The sequence below is a fragment of the Alligator mississippiensis genome, chromosome 13 (assembly GCF_030867095.1).
Source record: "Alligator mississippiensis isolate rAllMis1 chromosome 13, rAllMis1, whole genome shotgun sequence".
Lineage (NCBI taxonomy): Eukaryota > Metazoa > Chordata > Crocodylia > Alligatoridae > Alligator > Alligator mississippiensis.
In genome coordinates, this window is record NC_081836.1 from 24,094,379 (window position 1) to 24,112,759 (window position 18,381).

The 18,381-nt window shown below is 40.6% G+C and overlaps 1 protein-coding gene across 5 annotated transcripts in view; it reads right to left on the minus strand.

The window, feature by feature from the left end:
• The window catches only part of CREBBP (CREB binding protein), a 181,723-nt gene that overhangs the window by 62,002 nt on the left and 101,340 nt on the right, over window positions 1–18,381 (minus strand). For 2 of the 5 annotated variants that reach the window (XM_006264798.4, XM_059716338.1), the window contains exons 6-16: window positions 16,869–17,111; window positions 16,083–16,182; window positions 14,652–14,798; window positions 13,899–14,016; window positions 7,228–7,420; window positions 6,977–7,030; window positions 5,575–5,699; window positions 4,723–4,911; window positions 2,641–3,060; window positions 1,794–1,973; window positions 1,361–1,547 (exon numbers count right to left, since the gene is read on the minus strand). In XM_006264798.4, coding sequence (XP_006264860.1) covers window positions 1,361–1,547; window positions 1,794–1,973; window positions 2,641–3,060; window positions 4,723–4,911; window positions 5,575–5,699; window positions 6,977–7,030; window positions 7,228–7,420; window positions 13,899–14,016; window positions 14,652–14,798; window positions 16,083–16,182; window positions 16,869–17,111 — 1,956 coding nt within the window. Of the gene's footprint in view, window positions 1–1,360; window positions 1,548–1,793; window positions 1,974–2,640; window positions 3,064–4,722; window positions 4,912–5,574; window positions 5,700–6,976; window positions 7,031–7,227; window positions 7,421–13,898; window positions 14,017–14,651; window positions 14,799–16,082; window positions 16,183–16,868; window positions 17,112–18,381 lie in introns of all 5 variants that reach the window. The other 3 variants (XM_019489966.2, XM_059716337.1, XM_059716341.1) reach the window with 2 other exon arrangements.

Consider the following 18,381-nt stretch of genomic DNA (forward strand, 5'->3'; position numbering starts at 1 on the left):
AATGGCACCCCCTAAGCACTGCTCACAAAACAGGCAAGAAAAGCTAGAAATCTGAAAATTTTAAGCTGCTAAATGAAACAATCCCTTTTCATTCTGTAAGGAAGGGAAACAAGTCAACAGAGCATCTGTGATCCTCCATGGAGGCTAAAGAACTAAAACAGTTTAAAAAATGACCAAGGGAAGTCCTACTTCTGCAATTTATACCCAAGTCCTGCTTCAAGTCCAAATCACTACAGCTGTAATAAACAATCATAAAACAGTAATGACCTCTCACCAGTCGGTCAAATTACAATGTAATCCACTTAAAATTGCATGAATGAGTCTAGTACAGACTAGTTAGCACATCAGGATAAGTGTATAAATAGATTAATAGTGCATCCTGTATAGCTAGATATAGAAGGCATTTACTTTGAGAAAAAGAAAAGGGCTTATATATTTAGATTAAAGCATCATTATGAACTTCAGTCTCCTGTTAATGAGATTTTTATGCTATAAATCATATTTAGATATTACTGAGTTTAAGATCAAAAGAATTACTTCAGCTATCAGGACATCCCATGCAAAGAAAGAATAAAATTCTTCCCATTGGGAGCTGACTTTGCTGTATTTCAGCTTCATACAGAGCATGCCTTTTGCATCAGACTGCAGAGAAGAAAGTCTCAGACAAACTTCTGCATCTAATGAAGAGATTTCAGCAATACGTATTAAAACAAGTGGTGGCAAGATATTTTAACACTGTTATATACAAGACTGATTCTTGCATACTAGTTAAACAATTCAATATAAAAAGATTAACCAAATAAATGAAAATTAAGAAATGCCAAATATAAGATGGTACCTGCAACCATAATTGTCCAGAATGTATACACAATATGATATGGTCTGTAATTACATAATAACATTTTTCAAACAACTTGTACCAATTTTTTCATGTCTGTTGGTGGGCAAAAGCTTATCAAGAAAAGAAAATTTAAGTGTAAGGGAAACTAGAAGCAAATTAAAACAGCTCTCACTAGAAATGGTGATATTTCTTAAGCACATGTTTGCATGCAAATTTGTTGGAAGAATTTAATGGGAATGAGCTCCCAAATATGCAATGCTGCCTTGTTTCCTTAAAGAAAAGTGAGTGTGGGGAGGGTCAGGGAAGGAATACAGGAACTAATCATATAGGTTCAAATAAGCCATATTCAGAACACTTAGCACTGCAGATTCATTTGAAACAAGAATGGCATTCACATTCTCTAGGAAAAGTTTTTGACTAGCACACTTTGAAAGTAGTAGCACTACATTAACAGCTACACAAAGCCTCTCCTCCCCCTCCCCAAATTTGCAGGACAGGTATGGCAGTCTACATACATACTTTTTCTACGGGGCTGAGATGGGGATGTTGATTGTGAAGTATTGCCATTTGTGCCATTCTCATCTTCCTCCTTAGGTTCTACTTTTATTTCAGGTTTCTTTTCTTCAATCTCCATTGGCTCCTGCTTTGGCTCTGTCCCTTCCATCTCTTCTTTCATTTGTGAAGATCCTTGTAAATCCTCCTCCATCTTAAGAAAGGAAACTAGATGAAATTTAATCTATAATGCTTCAAACAATGAGTTCTATAAGCTTAGGGTGTCACAACAGCACCAGCCAATTAGGGATTTTCATAGAAAAAAAAAAAGAGACACAAAAAACATACTTTCCTTTAACTAACCTTTTTGTCAGCTTAGCTCACATTCACACATCTTATTTTAGGCTCTTGCATATTATTACTTTAATTAAATTGAAGCAAGTGAAGCAATTTCACTTACCTCAGTCTTGGGTTCCACTTGTGTTTCACTGGGTTCTGGCTCAGTTTCTTCATTTTTAACCTCTGGTTTACTTTCTAACATTGATGCATCAGGTCCCAGTTGCTGGGAGTTGGTATCAGTACTAGCAACTGAGGCTGGGGTGGGCACCCTGTTATCAACACTAGCTGCTGCCTGGGAGAGCTAATATAAAGAAAGGTATAAAATACATACACTGAAAAAATGGAAATATTTTTTCCTTGCAAGAGGGATAGCACAAAATTATATATAAAGACAGTACAAGACCTGAATCTGGGAACTCACTAAAATCAAGATCTAGATAATTAGATCCACACCACAAGGTTCTGTTTATACAAAAGGGAACACAGAAGAATCTCATCTGATGTAGCAGCATATACAGTTAACAAAGCAGGTATACTGGCAACAGTACACACATCTTCACCACACACACTTTGTCCCCATTTTTAATATCTCAGTGCAAACATAATGATCATGAAGGTAAAAAACTAATGATCCCAACTAAAGCCAAACAGCTTGGACAGATTATGTACAAGCCTCCCACACATAGCTGCAGAAATATTCTGTGTATTTTACTCTTCACAATAGAAATCACAAACTAAAATTGCTGTTAAGAAGATTTAGATGGATGCATTTTATGTTTGCAGATTATTTAAAAAATATTTATGTATATATTTTGATTAATCTACTACTATAAAATATAAGCAACTGTTATAACTCTATAAAAGGCACTAAAATGTACATGCATAGTGCTATATAGGGGAAAGAGTACTTATTCGGTATTTAAGGGTTTTTTTTTATACTTCAACCAAAAACAGCAACTGATACTCACTGGAGTGCCAGGAGGTTGTTGTGCCTGCACAGACATTGGCTGTTGCTGAGATGGCTGTGGGGTTGGCACGGATGGGGGTTGTACTGGGGTTTGAGGCTGTGGTGTAACTTGAGCCTGGGCTGCAGTCTGTCCTGTTGGTGTGCTTTGTGTCTGTGTTGCATTTGGAACTGAACCAGGTGTTGGGGTAGGGGTTTGCCCTGAAGATGAGACTGGTGTGGATGGTTGAGTAGGTGCTGCTGGCTGAGGAGGAGTTATTCCAGTTGGTGTTTGGTGTTGGATAGGTGGCATGCCAGCTGCTGTAGATACAGGAGGCACAGTCTGATGTAGAGGTGGCTGGGTCACTGGTGGACATGACAGCGTACCACTCTGTGGTCCTAGCATATTCACGGAGTTAGGAAGGGTAGCACTGGAAACCTGCCCCTGCTTGAAAGAGAAACAAAAGTTTTGATACATCTATTCTACCTCAAAATTCTAGTCATGTTCTCTTTAAGAGCATTAAATATCTTACAACAGTGCCAAATGTAGATCACCACACCTGTAATTTCATTTATACTCAACTTGTTTTTACAGTAACTCTTGCTGTTGCACATGAAAAGATTCTGAACACATCAGAGAGCTTTTCAATGCCTTCTGCTCAAACCTGAACCTTAAATCTGATTACATTCTGCTCCTTTTATATATTGTTTTACTGGAATAAAAGGACTAGAACCCAGATTAAACTCCCACCATTGACAGAATAGTCAATAGCAAGCCATTCAATCTTTAAATTGTACTGGGCTGAGCATCATCTAGAAATCGGAGACTATAACATGCCATAAAGCTACCCCCAAACCCAAACCATAAGCTGTACTTGAGACTTAGTGGTTATATCTGCCACAACTGAAACACACAAGAGACAACAAAATGTCTGGTAACTGTTTTTATCCTAACTTTACTATTTCAGAAATTATATCATGTATGAATCTACATTTCAGTCAAACACTATTATAAACGTTCTGTGTTTGTGCGTGCAACCTAGGAAAGTGGGGGCCAACTTTTTGGCAGGTGCACCACAAATTAAGCCCTCATGCCCTGTTTAAGTGTCAGTCTGATCCTTTCCCCTGCCCGATCTGCTGTCTGTTCCCAGGCCTGTGCTCCCTGCCCTATATGCTGCTCTATTCTTTACTCCCTGACTTATCTACTGCTGCTGTGCTGCCTTGCCCCTTTGCCTATCTGCTGTACACCACACATTGGGCAACCCTGACCTACAATGTGAAAGGAAGAAAAGTGAAGAGTACATCCTGCTAATATATACAGATCTTATTTCTGCTTTAAAATAAGGTGCATAAAAGATCTGTGTATCACAATAAACCTAAACAACATAATGTTCACTTGCAATTAGAACTTAAAATGGTTAAAACTGCTTCTGTATTGCCCATCAGTTCTGAAGGGATACCATTACACTACTCATTGTTCATTTAAGAGACTCCTGGAGGGTAGAAATTTATCTTTTTGATTTAAAAAAAGTGCAGAAATGTTTCTTTTGCTAAACAATTAGCCTGACTGACCTCTGCAACAACCTGGAGAAGAATATGACTGATGAACAGTATTTTCCATTCAGATGCAGCAACAAGGTTAAACAAAGTAATTCTAAAAAGGTTTCTTGGGCTATATGCTTTCTTGACACCTGTAATTTAAAACAGCTCTGAAGACTGCACATAAAAGAGGAACATATACATGGCTGAGATGTAAAAAAAAAAAAAAAAGGTGGGGGGAGGAAACGACAACACTGAAAACAGTCTCATGGGCTAGGAATCAACTCTTCCTGATGTTCCCTCCTGAATTTCCTTATAACCGTTTTATGGATTATGGAATTTACATCACAAGTTGGAGGAATATTTTCCTTAACAAATACACCTAAATCAGTTATGTTCATGGAAACATTTGGAACACAGAAGACACTACACTGCAAGAGAGAGTGAATGAAATGAAGGTCTCTGATAAGTCAGCTACTTGGACAATTAAAACAACTACTGGATATACAAAAAATAAAACTGAGTAAATTAAGCTAAGATAACCCATCTTGCAGAAAATGAATTCTACCTGAGAAACTCCAGCCTGAGCTGCTGACTGACTCATGCCTACAGTGTTCACATTCATAGCCCCACTGGATGCCGGAAACTGATTTTGAGGCAGGAACTGGTTTTGGGTAGGAGCCTGACCCATCATATTATTGGAATGAGCTCCCATCATGTTCTGTGGTTGAGGCATTCGGGAAGGAGACATTGCCATCTAAAAATTAAACACACTTCAGTTATTTAAAAAAGTATATAGCTATAAAGGAAAGAATTCTAGATAATTACCCATAAGATAAAAAAAATATACAGGCCAAATTTTGACCTCAGTAAATTCAAAGAAACTTTCAATAAATAAGCTCAGCATTTTGTCCAAGGTGTTAATAGGCAACTAAGTTACTTTCAAACAGGGGGAAGAAATATTCCAGCTCTATTCAGAATACTACATTTTATGCTGGTCTCTCAATTAACACAGACAAGTAACATACTAGAACTCTTTCCACTTTCATTTTCTGAAAGAATGAAACTAAATTTTCATGGAGCAACAAAGGAAATAATATTGGATGGCTATACTTTAAAGCACCAAGTTTCTTCCCAAAACTTTGTGTTGTTATACCTCTGGTATCTACGTGTGGCAGCATTAAATACTGGAAACAATAAATAATAAACAAAGTCAGTAAAAAAATCTGATAGAATGACGAGACCAATTTCCCTGAAATCATTCATTTGAATTGCAAACTAAATAAATTGTGTAATATTCACAATAGTATGAACTCAGTTTTTCCTTAAGATACCTGATAAAAATTGAGGTATTTAATTCTGAGATAATTAACCAATAAGATTTCAAAGATAATACATTTTAAAAATAACAAATACAAACCGCTGGAACAGCGCCCATGTTGCTCATTTGTACAGGATGGTTCATTGGAGAAGCTGCACGGGGTGCCATAGGTGCCTGTGGCATCTGTACATTCCCTATGGACATGGGGTTAAACTGATTCATTCCTGCAAATGTACCCCCAAAACAACTCATTAGGAACAAATCACCACACTTATTTATGTATAGCACACTCACCAGCCTGCAGTATCATAACTGAAACTGCTTAAGGTGAAAGATGTTGCCTAACAGTGACAGATGGCAAGTAGATTGGGTAATTACGCTCCCCTTCACCCAAGGTTTGCCTCACATTATCAGAAAAGTAAAAATGAATCCTCACTTTAAAAAGTGGGCTTTGTTACTGAATGCAAAACTGCCAGTAATCAAAGAAAGCAAACAAGGAGAAATAGGCAGGGGAAAACCAAGTAGGGCAAAAGAGTTAAATTTGTCTTAAAATCCATCTTGGCCTTAGGGGAGCAATACTGGAGGTGTTGTTTAAGAATGTAATGGTACTATAATGATAGTTCTAGGAAAACTTAATGTGGTTTCTTAAATATCAAAGTTTGCATAATAAGGGTGGTCTGCTGTTTATTTCATTGTAATTTTCAAAATAAACAGAAAAAAATACACCCTGAATACATGAAGGAAAGCCATTCCCCAAGTGCTAATACAACCACAACCAGCAATTACGGAGAAGCATAGCCCCCCCCCCTTTCAAAATCCCCCTCAAAAACACATCCTAAATAATGCAGTCAATTTTGGTAAATGAAGAGTTTTATTTTAGGCTCAATGATATTTACTGATGATATCCAGAAAGACCATCTCCTTCCCTAACCAAAATAAATAACAAACAAAAAATGTTAAGAGGACTTCCAATGGGGACATCTCATGATTGCAACACAAGCTTCAGGTTAACAGATTCCATAAAACTGACATTAAATCAAGAATAGGCTAAGAGCTGGACTACATTTTGGGAAGCTGAAATACCAGCAAATTTTTAGGGAAAAATAGCTGAAGGAGGCTACACCAACTGCCCAGAATGTATAGGGGATATTAGTTAATGATGACGAAGTTCCCAGTTAAACATCTTTCTAGCTCATAGGGTTAGCTGACAGAGAAGTGATCAAAATGAAAATGGTTAAGTACATTTAAAAATTACAGGAAAACCGACAACAAGAACAGAGTCTCTTCCTCTCATGTTGCTAGCACTCCTGATTCAGTGAGATAAAGTCTGATACAGTATAATAGTGAATGTGGCTACTGAAAGGAAAAAACACACATCTCTCAGACAAACATACACATACTCCACCCATCCATATACAAGATCTGAAAGGAAGACACAGAAGAAAAGCAAACCAGAAAATGCATGTTTTGAGCAAAACTGACTTAAAGAAAAATTAAATACCTTGAGACACCTGCATACGACTCATAGGCACATTTGGCATGGACATAGGTCCATCTGTAACAGAAACAAAAGAAAAGGTCAAAACTGTTTCTCTTATTTAAAAAGTCAGAACTAGTTTAAAAGCACAGGGACATTTTTGTCAATTTAGCAACATACAGAAGTAGCATTCAAATTAAATGAATTTTATAAAATGTTGTCCCACCCTTCTTTCATTTCCCTGACCCCATTCATCTTCATGAACAAGTACTTACTTGGAGGTCTTACGGGCTGTGCCTGGCCCATGGCAGCAGCCACCTGTGGGATACCTGGTGGCTGAGCACCTGGGGTCTGTAAGGCTGGCTGGTTACCCAAGATCCCTTGTTTATGTAAACGACTCCTCCGTTTCTCTTCTAGTTCCTTTTGTATCTTATAGATTTTCTCTGCTAATAAGTGATAGTATTCATCCTATAAATGAGAGATAATATTCAGACAACTCTTGCCTCTATCAGGGAGACAGATCTGACACATTTTTTCACATAAAGAGCTGTTTATTTGAACAATTACAGCTCTTGTCATTTATTTGAACAATTACAGCTCTTGTCATAAACTAGATGGAACTTATTATTCTAAGAAACAGTGAACTTAAAAAAATCTGGAAAATTAAAAGCTTCTCACGATGATTCACTATCTAAGTCTATATTTCAAAGATAGACCTTTGCAAATCATGTGTGGATTTTTACAAACCGAACAGCTGTAGGTTTTTGGAAGAAAAAAAACAATATGAAAATTCAGTTGTTTCCAGTGGGCCATAGCTAACTAGATGCATACTTCTAGAGTAGGTGTTTCTATAATGCACTTATCGTCCAATCCAGAGTCAACACTGAGAGAAGCTGCCTACCTTTACAATTCTATAGAACAAACTTCTGAAAGCTGCTAACTTGGTGTACGTGAGAAGATCAATTTAGAAATATAAAGAATAAAACTGTCCTTGTTCCATATACAATTTATCTGACAAGACAGTTGCTACTGAAAGGGAGGGAGACAACTAGTGAGAAACAGTGACCAAGATGAGCAGATGTCTAAGGACATACGCACAAGGAAAAATCCATTTTGTCAGATGTATAGAACAAACAGGTGAACATGTTATGCTTACTTGAGGATACTGTGTTCTTTATGGTCTGTGCTGCCATCATGGGTCTGCAGACCTAGGATTTACTTAATTTACAGTCTTTTTTGTGTATTTATTGTAAAGAACGATCGAGTCCAGTATGCAGAAAGGCAGGTTTCCCTCAATCCTTCTAAAGCAGCGGTGCTCAATCTTTCAGCCCCATGGGCTGGTGACACGAGGCTAGTCTGTGGGCTGGATCCCATAGGCAGAGATGGTCCGAGGGCATGGGGTCAGTTCATGGGAGCTATCTGCTGTGCCAGGCCAAGCTCACATGCCAGATCTGGCCATGGAGCAACCCTGTACCCAGCTGTCTCATCAGGCCTCTAAAGGACTCCCCACGGGGCCAGAAATCTGGCAACAGGGGAGCAGTGGCAACAACTATCACAGCTCTAGAAACTGTGGTAATTAACAGTGTCACCACTCTCCCACCACCAAATTTCTGGTCCCATTGGGAGCCCCATGGGCCAGAGGTTGAGAACCATTATTTTAGAGAATTAAAAACATTCTTTAGTTGCTTAGGTTTCAGGGAAAGATGGAAAGGGTCTCATGATTTAGCTAGAACAAAAGGTTTGCCTTATGCCATAAATCGCAGCCTTGTTCCAAGGCCTGTGTTCTTTTGATTTATGGAGAATGATCTAACAAAAAGAATTAAGGACCGTCTCAAGTCTACTCTTAACTGAACTGTTTAAATACAGTCTCTGTAACAGCCACCACAAATAGCAGAACTGCAGCTTTGCTTTAACAGGGATCTAACTGCTCTCACTCCCACCCTGTCTTGGAGTGAGGCCAGGGAGGTGCAGGGGAACATGGTGGCAGAGGAGAGGAGGGAGAGCAGAGCACTCCAGAGTGCTGGGGTTTTGAGGGACCTCCTGTAGCACTACATGTAAGAGTTCACTACAATGAAGTTCCTGTTTCAAACAGGAACTTATGTTGGATCTGACACTTTTTTTGTGGTGCTAGTAACAGTCAGAATATATGGACACACATTTTATAGAATTACTAGCCAATTGCCCATCAAGAATGCCAGGGGGAGGGAGTGGGGACAGAGGCCCATGTACAGCCCCGTCCCCCCTCCCCCCACGCTTTGGGTCTGGGCCTATTCCCCTCCTCCCCCGCCACTTCCAGTCTAGGCCTGTCGTCCCCCCCGCCGTTCTGGGTCTGCCTCACCTGTGTCCACCTGCCTCCCCTCCCCACTCTCCTCTCCCTCCCAACTGTTGGCAGCACACTCCCCACTGTCATGGTGGGCAGGGATGGAGTCCTGTGTCAGGCCCTGATCCCCCCATCCCCACCCCTGCCACTTTAGTTGGGCTCATTCCCCCCACCCTTCTTCAGGACTGTTGTTGGGGCATGGCAGCAGCTGTGGGTCACTGCCACCATGGCCTGCCCCTCCCCACTGGCTTTCTTTGGGGCCCGGTGGCTACGCGTCCCGCTTCGTCACCTGCAGGGAGCGGGGAGGGCAGGCCAGCTGGCCCCTCCCTGCTCCACACCCACCATCATGGCAGCACTCTGCCACGTCGTCTCCTGTCTGAATGCTCTTGGAGCACTCTGGTTGTTTCAGTCATCCAATCAGAGTGCGAATAAAGTGTTATGGACAGACAGACAGACTAAGGCTTTTATAGTATTAGAACAAAATGCACAGAGCACTACAAAAGTAATGTGTGCTTAAAGCCTTACAGTCTAAACAGAGAAGACAGAAAGAGTAAAATTAAGGGGAATAACACAAGCAGAACGAACACAGTATTGGTCTGGATGTGTTAATACAAGTTCTGTGCTTTACTTTGTTGAGTTTTTTATTCTACTTTATTTTTATTATAAACATGAATAATACTAACAGAGCAAGTGAGGGAGATGGTGGAAGGAACACAGAGGAAGAAAAGGCTGATGAAGGGAAGGTAAAGTGAGGATTAAAAGTAACGCTGTGAGAGAAGAATTGGAGTATACTACCAAATCAGTGGAGGGAAACTATTTTTGCAGTGCTGACTGAAAAATCATGATAAAAGTTCAGAGACATAATGAAACTTCAGCTGCCCCTGCCATCTTGAGCTGAGCCTCTAGCTGACATGTCTGAAGGAGAGTAGGGCTGCATGAATTTTCATGCCAATAGGAAAGTGGAAGGTCTCCAGGGTAGAGTTGTGGGCACAGAGGGAAACCAAGGAGAGAGGTGGTCTAGTTTGCCTGGGAAACAAGAAACCCCACAGCAGACATGTTCTCTACAGTGCTCAGTCCTGACTGCTTTGAGGTCCTGTACTAGAACCATCAAGCTGCTAAGGTAGGAATACTGTAGCTCTTGGCAATAAGCTCTTTAGACAATTGAAACTTCTGAGAAAGTATCACAAAATGCAAAAGCCATGAGGCACTGCAGCCAAAAGAAGAATTATCCGACTCTACAAGGATGTGATCTCAGAGGAAAAAAAAATGTTATGGAATGTGCCCTCTGCAAAGAAAACCTTCATTGTCATGAAGGCTCACAGGGTTTCATTTATTCCCATCTCTTGTGGGCCGAAAGTCTATCTTATAGTTTATGAGAAGCCACAGGGAGGAGTATAAAACACTTTCTGAACAGGCCAAGACTATTTGTGGTGCATGTGCTCTAAACAACACAACATTAAATAAGCGTGGACAATGTTTGAACAAAACTGCCATTATAGACAGACTTACGGTCTGTGGTGTTGTACAGAGATAAAGTGGACTAACACATTGAAGCAAAAGTGATTTTTCACATCTGTACCCCCAAACAAAACTGTATAATATTCCCATGAGCTAGATAGACTGCACTAGGGTACTAGGCACCCTTTAAACTGAGAGACCCTAACCAACTCCATGGAGTAAAAGGTATAATAATAAAGGTTAATGTTACAACAGAGAGCTTCAATTTTTGGCTTTTTTTGTCCAAATGTCTGATTCATGATGAGAGAGATCTTCTCTCTTGGGCAGAAGAAAATAACTGAAGTCCCTCATGCTTGTGCAGCACAGTAACCCATCTCTATGTCTAACTTCTCTAGATGTGAGAGGACGTTCTACTTCCCTGGAAATAAGTTAGACAATTCTCCTAAAAAAAAAAGAGGACAGGTAAAGGGAAATGCATGCTATGGACAGCAGGACAAAGTCAATTGTTTTCTATGACCCATCACATTATTCTATTTCCAGTTGTCACGGAGTAGAATCAGTAGTTCTCAAAAGAAGAAAAAGTGTAAATCCACAAGATAGAACATTTAGCATCTCTTAACCATGCCTTACAATTCACTGCCTGGAACTAAATATTCTAGATGAACTCCTCACAGTTGGGCCTCGGGTAAGAGTGTTTGGATTGCCACCTTTGAAACACACCTCCTGGTATATGCCTAACCCAGAGATCTGAGAGGTCTTTCTAGAAGCAGCATGGGCAACTGGTGCCACCTTAGTCAGGGGGGGGCACATGCCTCCCCAGTGACCAGTCAGTGACCCGGGGGGGGGGGGGGGAGGGGAGGAGTCCCCCCCATGGCCAATCTCGCCAACCGGGGTGGGTTGGGGGGAACATTCATTTTCTCTTGGAAGAGTCGCTGATCTCCCAGGAGAAACCATGAGTATACAGAAGCTCAGGACTTCTCTCCCAGAGAAAAATAACCTGGGAACAAGCAAGGTTAAATTACTCATAAGTGAGTTTCTCTCGGGAGACCAAATGTCTGTACATGTTCTCTACCAAAAGAAGCCACAGCACAGTCCTCCCTCATCCTAGGGTGCTTTGTTCCCACCCCCCACTCTAGGGAGACAGTGTGTTGCTCCTTGGACTCTGCCACTCCAACAGAGCAGAGAGCAGACCACTTTTCTTTCACAATTCTACTGCTGCAAGGAGAGACAGGCTGACTGAGCAGACTGGGTCAGCCAATCAGGGCTGCCCTGTACACTGCTGCCATCTGTCTCCAGGCAGACTGAGGGAGTTAACAGAGTACCCCAATATGTGTGGACAGGGGTCCCCTGGCTGTGCAGCATCAGCTGTGCATGCTCTCAGCTCTTCAAGGGCCCACCATTTCCAGGCAAGTTTTTCTACCATGATAACAAATCTGGAAGAATTCTCCCAAATCTGAATGTGTATATGAAACCTTTAACTAGGACAAACAAAACATCACCTGATACTGACCCGAGAGCAGCATCAGATACATGGCTATAAAATGGTTGGGCAGCCCTTTCTCTGACAGAAGACTTATGTTCCAAATTTTACTCTTCTAGATAATCCAAGAAGGCTAGACAAGGATACTGTAATTTGCCATTGCTGTCTCTTAATTTGCAGTTGTCACCTGGAATGTGGTTAACAAATATTTTGTGGCTTAGGATAATCAGATAGTTAACATCTTTCTTCTTAGGCTGTGGTTCTCAACCTTTGCAGCCTTAAGACACTCCCCCATAATTTTTTTTTTTTTTTTTTTTTTTTTTTTTACAATTTAGCATCACCCTGGTTAAGAATCACTGAGCTAGAATCTAAGTTTAGAAAAGTTGTGGAGGTGCCTTAATACTTGAATCACTGATCTAGTTGGTACCAATTGAGGGTGATGAAAACAGGATCTGACCCCACCTCGCTATGCTCTTTCCATGATCTGCCCTCTCCTTAATCCTAGTTTGTATTTCAGAGGGAAAGGGTGGCTCCACCACCAAGGTTGCTCTTCCAAGCTCTTGCATGCCAGCAATTGGAACTACTGTCCCAGCAACCTCTCCTGAAAGCCCTGAGGGCATGGGAGAAGGAACTGTGCCCATTTGCCCACAGCAGAGCATGATTTGGGGCACAGGGGTGGCCAGCACATGGGCTGCTGAGGACGGCAACAGCAGTCTCCAGAGGAGGGGGGCTGTCCACAGTATGCTGGGAAAGGAGAGTGCAGGGTGCTGAACAGGGGGAAGAGAGCATATACGTCCTTGCATAGGGGCTGGGCACTGTGGTATCCCAACCGAGAAACACTGACATAAGGCTTCTGATCTGGAAAGGCCTCAATGATTGCTCTCATTACCTAAGGAGATTGTTATTATCTTTGCCAGGCTAAAGGAAGCTGTTTTCAGTAAGTGGATCTCTGGAGTTAAAGAATCACATTTCAGTCATTAATCTGTTACATTTAACTGGGCTTACTAAGTCCCTTTACTCCTCAGTGGTAGGAGGCAAAGACAAATACTGATACTGTGAAATATTACAAGGCAAGTGGATCAAAGCTGATTTTGTTGGCCATCTCTACCTCCACTGGATAAGTTCAAAGCCAAATAAAAGGAAAAACATCTTAACAAACCTGCAAACAGGGGAAGGTAAGCAGCCTGTCTGAATCCCACACAGAATTTCTAACCACACAGGCACAGAAAAGCCTTCAAAACTTTTTGAAACACAATTAAGACCAAAGAGGGCACGTGGACCAAAAACAGAAAGTAAGGGAAGCAGTAGTGTTAGGGTGCTTGCTTTATTCAGAGAATGAGGATCCATTTCAACATTTGAAGAAGAATAATGAAATACATTGAACTTCTTTGTATTCTATAAAGGAGTCTCCTAAGAATTTAAAATTTATTCAGTAGACCTTCCTCCAATAGAAAAACATTTCCAGTAGTGACTCTGGTTTGGTGAAAGAATAACCGCTACAGCAAGGACAAATAAAAACTGCACAAGGAGTTCAGTCTGTTACCTGCTTTACAGCAGTATAAGACCCACTGAAAGCACTGTTACTTCCACAGCATAGCCAAAGGTTCTCCATAGTTTACAATGTATGCATCACATTTTTAATATTATAGAGTTTGCTAAGAGCAAGTATCTGCACTGAGACAACATACCCTACTGTTAGCCGATTCATACATATCCCCCTCCACCTTCCTGGCATAAGCCACCAAATTCTCCATGCGGCGATCCTTCAGAGCTGCTGGGTCAGGAGTGGGAAAGATGGCTTGGACACTACAGAAAAAAAAGTATATAAATTTAAAAAGTCTTTTAGAATTTAGGCAACTTTATAATAACTTCAGATATCTATTGTACAAGAGAACATGGGGTATATCAAAGCTATCTGAAAGAGAATCAATGCCAAGCCATTCTCCTACAGTTAAAATAAAATTTAAAATGAATTACTTGTTAAACAAACTTAGTAATGGAAATCCTTTATTTGCTAAAACAGATACTGCAAGTAGCCGCACCAGTCTACCTGCACTGTCTACTCACTGTGCTTTAACACTGAACTGGAGAGATGGGCAGAGTAAAAAAGCTTAACAGCAGTCTGAGTTATCTCAGCAGATAAGCAAAAGTACTACTGTAAAAACCACTGACAAAGTTGTACTAGTGTGCACATTTCTTCAGTGAAAACTGACTTAAGATCACCATATCATGCAGACTTCTTGTAGACCTTCGAGCATCAGATACTGACTTTTCAGCTAGTAATGCTGTAATTACAACCTGTTGAGCTATGAGATAGTGACATCAAACTTTATTACTGATTAGCAATGGTTCCTCTGAATCCAATTCTCAACTTGGATGCTTCAATTCTTACAGTTACAAGTCAAGAAATGTAAAAACAGCCAGTCATGATGAACACTTACAGTTTATGTACTAAATGATTACGCAAGTCCTGAGTGACATGTTCATGCCATGCTTTCCTTACTCCAGTACTGGAAGGAGGTGCAGCTGTCGGCATTGAGCTGAGGTTACCAACATTGCCCGAATTCGTGCCATCATTCATTAGTGGGCTAGAAAGAAGGATAAACATACAACTGGCACAGTGCAGTAGTATGTGGATTACAACTATAAAATTAGATGTCTGAAAAAATATTTATTTGAAAATAAAAGGACCTGTAATTCTCATTTCAAGAGAAGAAAGAAATAAGTGAAATGCATGACTATAAGTGAAGAAATGAAAATAAGATATATTCACTATCACAGACATATTTAAGATGTAGTAAAAGACTGGAATAAGTTGAAGAAAAAATTGCAGACAACTAGTGAAATATATAGCTGTAGCTACTAGATATGTAAGTATCCTAAGAGGAGGAAGCATTCTTCTGTTGAACTTGAATATTAGGGGTGTACAAAGCAGGCAGTATTTGATTCAGATTTGGCCAGATTCGGGGGACAGTGATTTGATTCGCTGATTTAGATCACTGTTCTGATTGATTCGGCCAAATCTGAAGATTTGATTCTGATTCGGAGAATCAGTGATTCAGCCATAGACACAGCTTTATATGTTTTTTCTATATACTTCGAGGTACTAGGCGCAGCTCGTGAATGCTGAAATGGTGGGGCAGATGGAGCGTCCCACAAGGAGCGTGCGGGCCAGCCCCCCCAATGTGCTCAGTGGCAGACCTGGATGTTGGCCCGGAAATACTTCCGGTACGATTCTGGGTCCACTGCTGAACGCGTGGGGGACCTCCCCATGCCCTCCCAGCTCGGGGATTGGCTACAGGGGAACCCCAGATGCCCCTTGGTGGACCTGGAAATGGACTGGAAGTACTTCTGGTCCACTTCCAGGTCCATCACTGAGCACGTTAGGGACACCCCCTGCATTGGACGTTCCATCCACCCCACCATCTCAGCATTCACGAGCTGTGCCTAGTAGCTTGAAGTATGTAGAAAAAACATATAAAGTTGTGTCTATGGCTGAATCATTGAATCTCTCCGAATCTAATCGGAGGCTTCCGATTAGATTTGGAGAAATTAATGGGTCTCGTGATTCAATTCTGATATTTGGCTGCCAAATCGGGCCAAGTCTCCTCTGAATTGAATCAGCGACCGAAGCTTTGCACAGCCCTACTGAATATGTATTTCCAAAAATTTATTTTTTGCATACACACTTGGGAAAATGGTAGCACTGGAATGAAAGTAGGGAAAACGTTTTTGGTTAAAAGATAGGATACACTATTGCAATATGGTTTACAGTAGATACAATCAGACTATCAAATATGCTCTCTAATTTATACATTCATAGTACATGGAAACACACATTTAATTGAACAAGTATTTAAAACATGCATTACTTTGTTGTCCCAAGAGATGTTGGAAGAGCAGTTTCGGAAATCAGATTAGCTTGCTGGTCTGTTGTCATTCCTCCAGCAGGAAGATTCATCTGGTTCGCTCCTTTGAAAGAACAGTAAACACAATTGATGTACACGTCACAATTTTGGTAACAAAATGGCAAACAAATAGTAATTAGTAAATTTTACTTGTTAAGAAAGGAGAAACAAGCAATCATGCATTTATTAGGCAAACTTTTTTTTAACATATGTATTAATGTACGTTCCTTAAATTATATTAATGGAAATTAAAACCTGAAAGCAAGCATCTTAAATGCATGATATTTTAGATGGGCTTACAGAGCTACGAACAGAACAGACCAGTAATAATTTCTCTTTCAGAAAAACACAAGGTACACAGTACTTGTGGAAATGGAACAATTTTGAAACAACTTACATGTCTTATCAAACAACATGAAATTGATAAAGAATTCTCTCTCAACAGAAGTAAATGGTAAATGCTAACAACAGAATACTTGGAATGTTTAATCATTGTATTTTTTAAACTCCTATAATTAGAGATAGCTAGTACAAATTGAACCTAATTTTTTTTACAGCGCAAACAAAAATGTTTAGAGACAAAAAGTGTGTCAATTTGATTCTATGAACAGAATCTGACCAAAAGTTCTATTTGATCAGAGTACTATACACAAATATTTGTACACCCTGAAACACCCTTGTTTTGGGGGTTAGGTTGCAATTAAGTTGGTTATTTTAACCTAAGTTTTTCTTGCTATTTTCTCCACCTACCCAAAGCATTTATGGTCCTCATTTGCTGGTGAGCCTGAGGCTGTGCTGGTTGTTGGCCTTGTACCTGTGGCTGCAACTGTGTCTGTGGCTGGTTGCCATATGGTAGTCCAAGAGCAGCATAGGCTCGTTGCATGGAGCTGGGGTCAATTGGATTAGGATTACTTAATGAAGGAGTATTCTGCTGGCCTGTTCCAACAGAACCAATAGAATTCTGGATTCCACCAGCTGGCGATCCCAGAAGGGCTACATATAAAGAGTGGAACATAAAAGGAAGTCAAAACAAAATTAATACAGCAACAAAACAAACAAACAAAGCAAATGGAAAGTATCCATGAGTTAATGAAACATGCACAAAGCTACATCATACATATTCTTAAATAAAGTTGAGCTTTATAGATATACAAAATGCTAAATTAGAGGACCTCATGCTTCAACTTTACAAAACAAACAAGAATACTGTACTGAGTCACTTGTTTAGATTCAAGAAGTATTCAAACCAGCTGATTGCCATGGGTACAGTTTAGGACAGAGCTGTCCAACTTCCAAGCAACTGGGGCCGTGAGAGACACAGTAGGGAGGTCCACAAGCTCCTGGGTCACATCACCCCCACCCCTCCTTTTGCTGCACATCCCGCCTCCCCAGCCCAAAACACACCCTGTACCACGCAGTGTCAGATTCACCCTCTCCTTCCCATGCATAGAGAAGGGAGGGGGAGCCCAGAGGCCATGGCTGCTACTGCATCCAGAGCGCTGGGGGACTAGCAGCTGAGCAGGAGCCCTGGGGAATCACAATTTAATCCCTTGCAGGCTGCGTGAAGCCTGCTTAAAATGCCTCTGCCATTGGCCCACTTCTTGGAATAGACTGGATTTTCCTATTCTGGGAATAACTGGAAAACCAACCAACCAGCCCCAAATCAAGATTCCTGGTCTAACTACTGGCTGCAGAACGTAGAAACCCGACTGAGTTCTCAACTGAAACATCTATAGATCACCTGGAATGTTGTGTTAAGGATGCACTGAAAAACAGATTTGAGAGACTAAACCAATTAGCACAAAGGCAGAGTTATTCAGAAAGGGGCAGAACACTGATGGATTTCAAATCTTCATGAATGAAGACAAAGAGGATTTTCTGTTCTAAGTAAAAAAAAAAAAATTAAAAAGTTAAAAAGTAGATAAAGACAGAGATGAAGAAGCTATAGCTTTTGGTAGTCAATTTGAGAAATCTATCCAAGTATTTAATTTACAACCTCAAGAATAACACGCATTCCTACAACACCCCTTGAGTACTGGGTCACACAGGAAACGAGTTAAACCTCCCCAAAATTGTCATGCATAATTTCAAGGCGACTCCTGGAGGTTTTAAGTGCTGTAGAAATAAGACAGGAAAACAGCCCTCTGTATGGCAAATAAGAAAGTCCCAGGCACACAGGGCATTATCTCTAGGTGGAAAAGAATATACATCTTCCTAACTAGAGTTCTTCAGACATCAGTTGGGAGATCTTCCAGCCCAGAGT